Source organism: Curcuma longa, chromosome 11 (genome assembly GCF_044706935.1).
Source record: "Curcuma longa cultivar G26 ecotype Majalengka, Jawa Barat chromosome 11, ITB_CL_G26_1.1, whole genome shotgun sequence".
NCBI classification, from domain to species: Eukaryota; Viridiplantae; Streptophyta; class Magnoliopsida; order Zingiberales; family Zingiberaceae; genus Curcuma; species Curcuma longa.
In genome coordinates, this window is record NC_133871.1 from 26,425,034 (window position 1) to 26,438,323 (window position 13,290).

At 35.9% G+C, this 13,290-nt stretch overlaps 1 protein-coding gene across 2 annotated transcripts; it reads right to left on the reverse strand.

The window, feature by feature from the left end:
* Nucleotides 1–410: 410 nt before the first annotated feature.
* LOC141839250 (ABC transporter B family member 25-like) lies at nucleotides 411–10,333 on the reverse strand. 2 transcript variants are annotated; one of them, XM_074726957.1, is made up of 18 exons: nucleotides 10,144–10,333; nucleotides 9,983–10,058; nucleotides 8,728–8,778; nucleotides 8,595–8,630; nucleotides 8,442–8,516; nucleotides 6,929–7,053; nucleotides 6,580–6,679; nucleotides 6,318–6,489; nucleotides 5,442–5,560; nucleotides 4,488–4,598; nucleotides 4,255–4,399; nucleotides 3,160–3,292; nucleotides 2,996–3,071; nucleotides 2,101–2,166; nucleotides 1,864–1,971; nucleotides 1,272–1,379; nucleotides 997–1,194; nucleotides 411–849 (listed from the first exon to the last, which is right to left on the reverse strand). In XM_074726957.1, exons 2-18 carry the CDS (start codon nucleotides 10,043–10,045, stop codon nucleotides 547–549), a joined length of 1,989 nt encoding a protein of 662 aa, XP_074583058.1. In that variant the 5' UTR covers nucleotides 10,046–10,058; nucleotides 10,144–10,333; the 3' UTR covers nucleotides 411–546. The 2 variants fall into 2 exon arrangements, with proteins under 2 accessions (XP_074583058.1, XP_074583059.1); XM_074726958.1 differs by having other exon boundaries at nucleotides 9,983–10,147.
* Nucleotides 10,334–13,290: the final 2,957 nt, after the last annotated feature.

The window sequence follows — 13,290 nt, forward strand, 5'->3', positions numbered from 1 at the left end:
AAAATTAATTTTTATAATATTTATCTTATTTAAACTTCGAATTTTAATTAGTGTTTTACCCGTAGGGGCAAAGAGAAAGAAAACTTTGAATTTTAATTAGTATTACGACATAGCAGATTTGTAAAAATGGTAAAAGTTTGAATCTTGATGAAGTCAAATAATACCCTTCTGTGTCATAATCAACTGTAATTTTCTAATTTACTTCCTTATAGATAATTGTGAAATTGTAAAATCGATCGTTTGGGACCGTTAAATGGAGGCGGATTTCATCTTTTACATAAAAGAGAAGGAAACTTCCGATAATAGAGCCCAATGCTACAGCACCAGCACGTTAAGATTCAAATCTCAATTACAGTATATTAGAGTTCTAGTTTCAGTCTATATTGCTTCATCATGGCATACCCAAGAACTGTGAGATTGAAAGGGTTAAATTGGATGATGAGAACACACGCATTGTTAAACTTGCAGTCCAGTTACAATGCAAAACTACTAAAACTGCGAGGTCCAAGCTCTAGAAATGCCAAGTGATAACTCGACACGACTTATTCATAAAAATTGACGACAATGCATCCACAGAAGTATACACTTTTTAGCATTGCCGGGATCCAAGTGAGATGAATCAGAGCTCAACTCCATTAACTCTTCCGCTGTCTCGGATTTGGATCCTTGCAATTGCCTCTTCACGAGTGCAGTGTAAATACCGTCTTTGCTCAGAAGATCATCATGGGTACCTCTCTCAGCTATCTGGCCATCAGAGATTACGGCAACTGTGTCTGCGCTCTTGACTGTTGAAAGTCTGTGAGCTATCACAAGAACAGTCCTTCCTTCCATCAGCGAATCCATTGCATCCTGCACCATTTCAATGAATTTCGTTACTAAAACTTTAGAAAACATAAATAATACCATTAGTTTATCATGAAAAAGACAAATAATACCATTAGTTTATCAAGATTTGTATGAAAAAGACAAAAGACAGATAGTGCAGTTGATATGCACCTGCACTAAATATTCACTCTCTGCATCCAAAGCACTTGTGGCCTCGTCCAACAGAAGAACTCGTGGATTCATCAGTAAGGCTCTCGCAATGGCTACTCTTTGTTTCTGGCCTCCAGATAGTCTTATGCCTCGTTCACCGACCAGTGTCTTATATTTGTCAGGAAAGTTGGATATAAACTCGTGAGCATTTGCCATTTTCTGCCATATTAAGGAAGCTTCAATCAGAAACCTTCAACAATTTCACTAATAAATTGACCGTGAATGTAAAAACTTACAGCCGCATTTTCAATTTCACTGACACTGGCTTTTCCATCAAATCCGTAAGCAATATTTTCTTCAATAGAGCAATTGAAGAGAACAGGCTCTTGACTAACTATGCTAACCTGCAATTTTGTAATTACTGGTGAAATATACACAAGAAATAATGATCAATGAAATATTTTGTCCGCGAACTTCTCTTTATATTCTTTTTGTCACAACGTAAACTATAATATCATGAAAAGCTTCAGTAGTTAATACTAGCTTTTATTTTGGTCCTGATGCTGTATGCTGGATGCAGACAAGTTCATATTGCTGCTGCATTTGAATGAGGTTGTCACATATCCCCAGCTTATTATTTGTGATCTCTGTTGCATGGTCTATACGAAAAATAAAAAATAATGCCCTATCTCAAGATAAAAAGTTACGCAATATAGTTCAAGAAATTGTTACTGAAATCAAGTAGAAAATAGTCACAACCTAACTGTTATAAAGCATAGATCTTTGAAAGGGGTGTCTTATTCACTAGAAATGTGATTCGAATAGTTCAGATACTTGTGTATTTACCATATCAGAAGAAATACTTAAGCTAACTTCCAGAAAGATTACCTGTCTGTGAAGATAACGATGAGATATATCAGGTAGTGGAACACCATTAAGTAGGATTTTTCCCTTAAGAGGGTCATAAAACCTTTCAATTAAATTCGCTATTGTAGTCTGCACCAGGAATAATATCCATCAGTACTGATGTTGCATGATTGATGAAAGAAGTGCTGCAAAAGATCCGTCAAATGACATGGTCAAACTAATATAATGACATCAAGTAGGAAATTCTCTATAAATTACTTTTCCACCACCGCTTGGCCCAACAAGTGCAACCTTTGATCCAGGCTTCAACTTTAATGTAATGCCCTGGATGAGAAAATTTTTTAAATTAGTCATTCTACTGATCTTTCCAGGTTTTTAATGACTATTTGTAGGTATCCATCCCATTATTCAGATGAATAGCAAATTCTAAAAAAAAAGTAACATAAAATAACAAAGTTCAAAAATATTTCATTACTAAAATTCTTAATCATGTCCATCTAAGTTAGGAAACTAAGAGCATGCTTATATTTTAAAGGCATTGCACTGAATCATACATTCGTGCTATCTTCCGATCTTCGCATTAGCCAACAAATAGTCCACTACAACATTTTTATACATTTTTGGAAGATAAAAGCATTTCAAAGTTTCAAATTGCCAGTGGATTACTCATCAAAGTTTTTAGAATTTAACAAAAACATGGGATGTCGGCGTACAGGTACAAGCAATTAATATTTGTATATGTAGGCATATAGCAACTTAACTTACAAATGCTATTCGTTGATTAGTGGTTAGCATATATTGATCATCATTTTACAAGTGACCTTTTGAACACAAGAAGATCCAAAAGGTTGTGAAATGGAATTTCTTATATGTGATAAAGCCACCAGTAAAAACTTTTTCTGCAAAGTTTTATATGCACTCTCTAAAAGGAAAAGTTACAATAAATAGAAACAAATTCTTTTCCATTTAGGTTTAAACACACTTCTTCCTTGTGGCAAACTAGGTTCAAAACTTCACAGAAAAAAACGGAAAATTAGAAATTTATAATGAGCATATGCTGAGATCTTTAAAAGATGTGTCAAATTAATTCCAAGGTAAATCTGAGTGAACATTAAGACTAAGTTTAGACTCACTGGAATGTACTAGATCATACCTTAAGCACCATGTGAGTAGGGCGAGAAGGATAAGCAAACCAGACATCCTCTATCTCAACATCTCCATCTTGCTCACTAACCAATCAGGAATAATATTATCTAAGAATACTCAACTTTCAAACTTGCTTTCAGAATAACACAGGTTCTGGATGCTATAATCAACCTGACAGGGCATACATCCCCTGATTTTGGCATGGAGGAGACACGATCCAAAAGCTGAAAAACTCTTTTGCTTGCACCAGTAGCTTTCATTGCTGTTGTATATAATCCTGACAAGGCTGACACTGATGAACCAACTGCATCGACAATGGAGAAGACAATAAGCTTTTGAAAAGGAAATTATGTCAAGTCCGACAATTATCAGAGGATGTCAGCTAGCCTGCAAGGTTAAGTAAAAAATGAGTATTCTAGCCAGCCATATTGTTATTTAAGATATAAAATCCCCTACTACTCTAGCTAGTCAACTTTCCTTCTCCATTGATCTTGAGTAGAGTTGGAATCGTCTCACTAGCTGATATGTAATAAGAATCAATTCAGCTACACGAATTGTGTTGTGCAAGGGAAGCTCCCTCAAGTAATAAAACTGCTTACATGGCTTGGTGGAACTCATGAATTAGATTACCAGAATTCTGAACAATAAATTTGGCAATGAGAGGAATGTGACTACAAGAACCCAATGTTGAGAACCAGTGGACAATAGGACCAGGAAATTATATTTTGAAGTTGGGAATATTAGTTCAAGCCTTTCTGTTTCAAGGTGGAACTTCAAAAGTCAAACTTGTGAAACTTGATCAAGCTGAAGTGAACCTTACCCCATGGAACTTATTGATTACCAAACTTCTCAAAGGAGTAAATGGTACCTAAGATGGCTTCTAGAGAAAAATAGAACTAGAAGAGAGAAAAATAAAGAGAATAAAAACACAGCTCCCAAAAATCACCTTTGCTACCGCTCTCATCACACCACAACTATTTCAACCACGTCCACCATATATTATCACTGAATATTAGGCTATTATTATCCACCCCCATTCCTCATAACAATTATCTACTCAGGACTGGTACTGGTCCAGCCGCTAATCATTAATACAGACTATATCAACCTTAATAGTTGATAACACCCAATCTTGCTTAGAAATTGTTTTTCCCAAGGAAAATCCTTGATTAAAATAAATTTGGCTGAGGTGCAGGAATTGCCTTCAGATTTTTTAAAAAGTTGGAGAAAAAAGAAATGCAAAACTTTGACAGAGTACCTGAGTACCTGTAAGACTATAAAGGATGAAAGATGTGAGATCTCCAGTTGTCATTGATCCATATATGGTTAGATTAGCTCCATATATCACTACAACCACAACAGATAGCGTTGATGCTGCATTCAGCCCTCCAGAAAAGAGACCAACAACTTTCTAGAAGGTATGAAACGTTCATTGGTCAACAAATAGTTTTTGTTATTTTTTTCGTTATATTAAAATAAATCAAATCAGAAGATCCTACAGCTTGCTTGAGTCCAAGCTTCAATGTTTCATGTACTTTTTCAGAATAGCGTGATATCTCATAGGTTTCTTGAGCAAAGGACCTCACAGTGCGTATGGCTCCAAAAGATTCCTGGATTATCATTTTTTATTATTTGTCAAGGCAAGTGTAGAAGAAAATATAGTCTGACAAAAAGGACAAAATTCTGCAAAATCACATTAAAATTAATCAATTAAACTCTACAATATCATAACAGAAGCAAAATATGAACCTTTTCTACTAGATAAGAACATTCCAACTAGTACCAAAAATACTTCAACATCATATTTTGAATAATTTGCACAACAATGAAAAATCTCTAATATTATTCCAAAATATTACCAAAAAGATTTGTTAAAGTATTCAAGTTCACTAAGGAAATGATGGATCAAATTAAACATAAATCAAGGTATCAGAAATCACAACCCAACTTATTGTTTACTACCCCAAGGCAATAGGCTGAGTCAAATTGTAACCAGAGCTAAATTATCAATATTCATGATCCGAGCCATAGACATAGTCTACCCACAGATGTGGGCAAGTCTACACTAGTGCATCCGTAATTCTTCTTTGTCCTTCAAGTCCCTATTAGTCTCTGCTCGCATACTCAATCAGCAGTCCTTCTCAGTGGTTCTCCATCATTATATGCCCCCATCATTTAGATCAGAATGATAAGTGAAATCAGTATCAACAGGGAAAAAAAAAAAAAAAAACACAATAGAATAATTCCATCTAAGAAGTAGTCTTAAGAATAACACATTTTATGTTTCATATTATCCTAGATTATTAATAAAACATGATAAGATAAAAGTAACAGAATTAACTAGGTTAATAACCCCGAATGCATCATCATAATTTGAGATGAAGGGTTTCTAGAACATTATTTTAATTAACTACATCTAAACATATAACAATAAGAACTTGGATCTAACAAACCTCTGCAATTGATGCTGCAACAGCTGCTGCAGCTTGCGTCTGGTGGGAAAGTTCACGTAGATAGCGCCCAAACTTCCGCACAGCAATATAGATAGCTGGAACTACAACAAGTGCCAACACTGTTCCAAGAAGATTCCACTAACATTATACATCCATGCAATCAATTGCAAGATTACCTTGCTACAAATAAATGGAAACAATTGCTGAGACATAATTTCTTATAAGGCTCATAACAATTTCAGAAGCCAACAGAAATAACATGACAAAGAAAAATCTATGTTTACTGACAAAATTCACATTGCCTGAACAATAAGTGAATATTAGAAAGTACAAGGATGAAAATGTTTTATCTGCACAAACTTCCTACACAGCTGTGACTTTCCAAAAACTACATTACTTATTGTAAGATAATGAGATATATCATATTGGTTGAGTTCAAAACAACTCATTGTTTATGCTCCTGCATCTAGCAACATCCAAAGACATCGAAGAAGCATGCATAAGAAACAAACATTGCAAGCATTTGTGGTTTTCCATTTAACTCTCTGCACACAACTTTGTTAACATAGGTAATTTTATCATTTAACAGTTCAAAGTTTGATGGCCATCAACAGTTATCTTTTTTCACCTTCCAAGCATGCAGTTCATGTTAAGGTATATGTAGTATATTCACTATCAGCATACATGTTATCCGAGTTCAACATTATTTTTGAGTTTTGATTTAATGATGAGAAAGATGTATCTCATCAATAACATACCATAATTCCAGGAAATATTCAAAAAATAGAAAGCTGCTATTGCTAAGATAAGATGTGTGGATCCCATACTTTATTAAAAACTAGCAATTCATGTTTCTCAAGCATATTCAGAACTCACATGTCAATTTCCATGATGTGGAAAACATAAAACCAAGACCAACAAGTGTGGTGGTAATGTTACGCAAAGCCTCTGACAGATTTGTTGTTGCTGCATTTTTTATAATTTGTGTATCTTCAGATAATCTGCTTAGCAACTCCCCAGTGCGAGTTACATCATAAAATGCAATTTCCTAACAAAAATAGATCTGAAACATTAATAGACAAAATCCATTTGTTGGCTGTAGTATCATACAAGATATAAACAAGCATCTTTAACTCACTTGGTTTACAAGATGACCAAACAAATCTTTTCTTAGACGAGCAACTACTCTCTCACTGGCAGAGTAAAACAACCATGCTCGCAGGGCCGCAGATATTGAACTGAAAGATCAAACCACAGGTAATAATACTTCATAATCATAATCTATTGTATTTTCCCAACATATCCATTATTTAATATTTATTAAAGATAAAAAAACGGCATCATATAAAACCAGTTGTAAATATAACAATGCAAAATATAAACAGTATGATGGGAAATCACTCAGGCAATCATCTAAAAGTTTCCATTAAAACAAAAATCCATATTAATCACAAGACAAACAAGTGTCAAGATAAAAACAGACATACCCTATGATAACTATCAGCACAATATCTACTATGGTATTTTTAACAGCATCTAGAGCTTCAGATTTCTGATCAGGCTCTTGGACCTCTCTTGAAACAATGTCAATTATCTTCCCACCAAACTTTGGCTGCCACATCAAAAGAGTAACCAGTAAAGTATAATATGGAGCTTATAAACTGTCTTTTTGACAAAAATAGATATCAAGTTTACAGTGCCAAAAAAATAATTTTGGTAAAAAAAATCAATGAAAATACCACTTCTAAGTTCCATCATATTAGGATCCAACATTTTTTATTTATAAAAGACTTATGACAGTGGATGTTTCTGAATCATAAGATTTCATCTAGCACTCTAATATTGAGCTTGCCAAGGTGAACCATAACACATGTAGATGGAATCAAGGGTTTAAAGTTTCATATCGAGCTAGGGTTCAGTGCCATGACTTTTTTTGTATTTCATCCTTCAATCAGGAGAAGGAGATTAAATACTAAAAAACATGGGAGGTGAAGAGCAAATGAACCAATAGTAGGAAAGAAGAGTGACATGAGAGTCACAAAAATCAAGATGTATATCTATATCTTAGTTACAATAGTGTCAATTCAAGTCCAACTCATAGTGATGAACTATTTATGAATTCGAGGAGAAATTAATTCTAATACCAAATTTCCTGGCAATTATTTAACACGGATCCTGGTTATAGGATTAATCTTAGTACGATATTGCAAGAACCAATTATCTCATGCGATGTTGACACTCATTTTGTTATTAAGAAGGTATAGTCCTTGTCAAGATACTTATGCTACTCTGTTTTGTCTTTCTAATACTTCAATTTAATTAATTTTTTAATTGTTATATGCTTATACTTGGAGGCAAAAAAATCTAAGTGGAGATATTTTGGGAGCAGAACTCATTTGAGTTGATCTCTGAATGCTTAAAAGTGTGTAAAAGTGTTGGCATGTTATGATACTAACTAGAGACTGCCCGCATGGAACAATACTAACCTTGATTGGAACTAATTGGTGATAAAGATGCACTGAAGAACAAGGTTCAAATAATGCAAATATAATAAGATAGTTCCTACTTAAGAACTATTTGTTTACACTCGAGTACATATTTATATATGGATCTCAGTATATAATATGGTAATTTTGTAAAAAATTACAAACGAGTATATTATAGTGTGAGAAAAACAATATCTACTGGGGAAAATAATAACAAATAACAATTGTGTTTCATGGGTAGCATTCATGAAATTGCTTGGGAAATTTGTTTCTTCCTTTTTTATTTTCTTTTCCCTAAGCATGTTGCCAAGGGCATTCCATACATCGTAAACCTTTTTTTTATTAAAATAATAAAAATAAATAAATAAAATAAAAAAGACTAGTGAATGAAAAACTATACTTTCTAAAAAAAATAGATTGTATGATTTTGCCATTGTTCTTTTCAAGAAGTTTAGGTACATATATAACATAGTTAGCAAACATCTTCTATAAGAAAAGGTCAACGAGTACATACAACTAGAATACTTGTGGTGGAAGCTATTAATAATGCTATTGTGGCAAGAACAAGTTTCCCTGCATCAGGCTTTGCCTACAAGTGAATAGATAGTCAACACACTTGCATCTTTTAAACTAACTTGAATGACATACAAACAGACTCATTGCTTACCAACTTTAAAATCCTACAGAATGTGACATTTGCTGGCTGATGTAAACAGAATAGTAGTGTTAGTAACATTCATGAAAAAGAAACAACTAACATGGCAAATAGTAAAATGAACACTACATCGAATCCTAATTACCTGAATTGCATCACCATGTTCAAGATCTGACAGAGCACAACTAGAGGAATCCTAAAATTTCAATAAGTTGCATTAGTTAAGTTTAGTCTAGGGAAAAGAAGCTAATGTTGATGTCAATTATTTTTTCTAAATGACATCTAGATGAACTAGTAGTAGCTCACCAGATTAGAATATGAAAAAGAAGCATAAGTTTATTTCAATTTTCAATCAAATGACAAGCTACAAAAGGACTGCACTTCTAACATTACTATAACAAAGCACTTGAATGTCCAAGTCATTGCAAGTGAAATCTACAAACTCTTCTCCATTTTGTGGAACTGTCACAGTTAAAGAATTTGCAACTTATTAAAATCATTGTCTTATAATTGAAGCTTGTTACAAATTGGATAGGATAGTGCAAATATGGCATGTGAATGCAAACAATGATGGTTCAAGGTCTTTCATACCATGAAAATAAATGCTAAACAAAATTTAAAGATGCTGCTGGATTTTCAAAAATCATGATCCTTTCAGGCATAAGTCCAATTTGTAATTTAATATTTTAATCATCGGCCAACTTAATGAAGATATTTGGAGAGTATGTTTTAAGGATTTACCAAAGGAGCTAAAAGGTCCTTTAGAGAGATGAACTATGATCTGAGTTTCCTACACTTTTCAATTTTCATTCATAAAGTAAACACACATTAAAATTTTCATTGAATTATACACTCAAGAAAGTGAATGATTACCTGAATGTAACCGGGTATCACTCATTTTATTCTATTGGAAAAACCAGGAAAGTGAAATAATAACTCAAACCAAGTCTATCTACCACTCGTTTTATGCTAAATTAGATTTATTGATTTTTGGCACTAAGTTGAGCTTATGAAAGTGAATAAGTGATTCAAGTGCTGACAGTGTATCCCTCACTTTATACAAAATTATACTTGCTGAGCACAAAAGTAAGAGCACACAAAATGGGGTGTAAATTGCAAGTCCAAATGTGACAGAGTACATCTATCATTTATACTAGATTGCACTTGTGTGAGTACATCTATCATTTATACTAGATTGCACTTGTTGAGTTCTGACTGGCACCTGGTCAAGTTGTCAGTTTCTTTATTTTAAAATTTATATAATAATAATGGTAAATTTTGGAAAAGGACGCTTCTTAATTATATTCTGAAACCGAGGGGTCTGTGCAAGTAGGGTTTAAACACATCATCCAAACAAACGACATTCATAGTCAAGGAAACATCGTCAGAGAAGATGATACCTCGCGATCAAGCAGCGGCTGCTTGTGGCTCGGTGCCGTCATTATCCTAGGATTCTTCCCCATCGTGCCCTCCACCCTGTTTCGAAATCAGATTGCACATTTAGACACCGAAGCATCGTCAGAGAGCCACGATAATGGAAGTATCAGTCGAACAGATTCACCTTAAGAAAACCCTGATGCAGTTCAGTTTCTGAACAAAATCGCCCCGAACCAAAGCAATCTAATCTCACTCACCGCCCGGACTGCCGACCAACAGGAAGCCACAGAGCCGGCGAGAGGGTGGGATTCGGCCTGTCTCCGACTCCGCGAAGAATCCGCGAACTGGAAGGGGCAGCAGAAGAAGGGGAAAATCTTGCGGAACAAAGCTGTGTTTGCATTTAAAGACTTAGAAAACTTGGAGAGGAAGGCGACGACGCAGGTTTATTTATTTAACGAAAATAATAAAGCGAAACCGCCAAAAGTTCGAAAGAAAGCACACACTCGAGAGGCCAATTGGACATTTGCCAGAAGACGAGAGCAAGTGGGAAATTAGTTTATTCCCTCGCTGATGGTCCTGGAACTCCAATTTGCCATCTGATGAAAAACAGAGACACTCTGATTTGTTTAATCTCACAACCTGTACTCACCCTGTACGGGCTACGCCAAAAATTTAAGGGTAAAAATAATGATGGTACATTTTTTAAAAATAAAATAAAATTCACGACCAATCTCAATAAAAAGAACTGAAAAGCTACCATTTTCTTCTAACCCATCAAAACATTTCCCTTTGATTTCTTCTACGCTGGTGTTCAATCAATGTGTATACTTATAAAATCTTTATCTCTCACATAATTTCTAAATCGAATATATTATAGCAGTTATAAAATCATAACTACTATTGTTCCGGTTGAAAAGTGCGTCTGGACACGTCACCGAACCTTCCTCGCCGAAGGAACGGAACAGGAGGTGGAACTGAGGGTGATGATGATGCTCCAAGATCGTCGGAACCTGCACATACAAAGAGCGTGAGTAGGAAGGTCAGAGGGTGCCTTGGCACGACCACTCCGACGTTCAAGTTAGGGACAGTGAGAGGAAGAAGATGAACAGTAACAGAGTGAGCTTGAGCGTGTAGAAGAGGAGCAGAAGTTGAAGAAGTTGAAGAAGTTGAGAGAGAGAGTTACCTGTTGAAGGGAGTGGTCGTTTTAAGGAGAGATGTGCGTGTGTACCCGTCACGTCATCATTTAAGGAATGCCCCATCATAATTAATGAGATGTCAGGAACAATCGAGTTCCCTGTCCCATCGCCGGTAAAGTGTTATCTTGTCACAGTCCATGTAGACAGCAGAGAGATAGTAGTAATTAGTGGAGGCGTGAGCTTATCAGATATCATGATGGGATATACCAGGGCACTATAAGGTGCTTCACAAGTTCGGCTTAGTATGTGAGGCGAAGGAGTTCGATGTCAAGACGCTCCGGAAGTAGAACGAGGATGTAATCTGAAGGGAAGATGGCGATTCGGTCAAGGGATGTCTGAATGGGTGATTCGGTTAGTAGATGGCCGAATGGGCGATTTGGTCAGTAGATGGTCGAATGAGTGATTCGGTCAGTGGATGACCGAATGAGCGATTCGGCTGAAGGGCAGCCGAATGGGCGAACCTCTAGATTCTAGGTGACTCGATCCATCAAATCTACAGGTTTGGCTGACTGGGCCTTTGGGGTGGGACCAGGCTTGGACTCGAGTTTGACCAGGGGTCCCTCGGGATGCCCCATAACAACTATAATATAAACAAGAATCATAACCGTTATGATTTCGTAACTATTACAACGTAAATTCTTCTCGAATTAACAATTTAAATTAGATCTCTTGAATTAACCCACCCTAACAAACAATTTAAATTGTTTGGGATTAAAATTTTATCAATCTATTTTAATGCGACTAGTGGGTTATCATTTTTTTAAAATTGTTTGGCTTGAAATTTTATCAATTAATTTTAATGTTTGTATTTCAAAATTTAAAATTAAAATAAAAAATTTAATAGGTTCGTGAGCTTAACTCATTTAAATCTATAATCCAAATTTAAAATTTTTATTTTTTATATATAATTTTTTTTTTTTGACAAGCTCATAGATTGACCCTCTTAATCACCCATCTTGGATTAGGTTTAATTTGTATATTTCTCAACCTACTAAAATCATGAGTTGGTTTGACCCGTGTCATCCCACCATATGATACATTTTTGACATATCAATCCACACCACCACATGTTGATCTGTTTGATAACAATAGTAATAACTATAAAGTTGTAGGTGTTAAAATACACACCATTAATTTAAGATTTAGATGAAAGTTTAATATTGAATATATTTAAATGATTATATATAATTATACATGAATAAAATAGGAGGGGATGTCTTTCAATAAAAAATAAAAAATAAAATAAGACTCCTTTGATTTTTATCCAAAATTTAATTATATTCATTTAATATATACAATTCTAATAAATGAATAATTTTGAACGAGTCGTTTAACTTAAACATCAAGATTAACAAATAAAACTTTTGTTTAATGACAAACTCACTTAATTCGCTCAGTGCCATCCTAGTTACCCCGTGCATCGGCGAGCGGTGGTGGGAAATATGTTTATTTAAAAATTATGTAAAAAAAAAAAAGGCATTAGGTAAGTGCGAAGGTAGGTTTTAGGCCGCCTTGTCATCGAACAGTCACGCGAAGTTAAAGTGTTTCTTCATTTTCCATCGTAACTGCGTTGGATATGAGTCAGCCTGTCTCAGGCATTATTATATATATCTATATATTGCTCTGCTGTGCGACACCCGCTTCCATTTGCGCCCGTGCGCGACAACGGGATCACCGTCCATCACGCATGATCGCGAGGATCTGACTGTCCAAAAGTGGGAATGCATAGTGCTCCCTCGCGCGTGACCCGCCGCTGTTCTCGCCCTCGCCTCGCCGTCCGGCCACCGTCGGGCGCCGAACCGAGCCCAGTCGACGCGCCACTCACCGGTGCGCCGACCGGCACCGGGTTCCGGTCGGATTGTGGCCGAATCCGGCCTGAAATCGCCGAATCACTGACCCATCCACTGTGAGCCAAATCGCGACCGGTTTCCGGCCAAATCGCGGTCGGAGACCGGCCGAGGAAGGACGGCCGGCGGTCGGTGTTCCTTCCTCGGCCGGTCTCCGGCCGTGATTTGGTCAGAAACTGGCCGCGATTTGGCCCACAATGGTCAGGTTTGCGATTCAACGATTTCCGACCAAATTCGGCCGGATTCTGGCCACTATCCGGTCGGAATCCGGTGCCGGAAGGTGCGCCG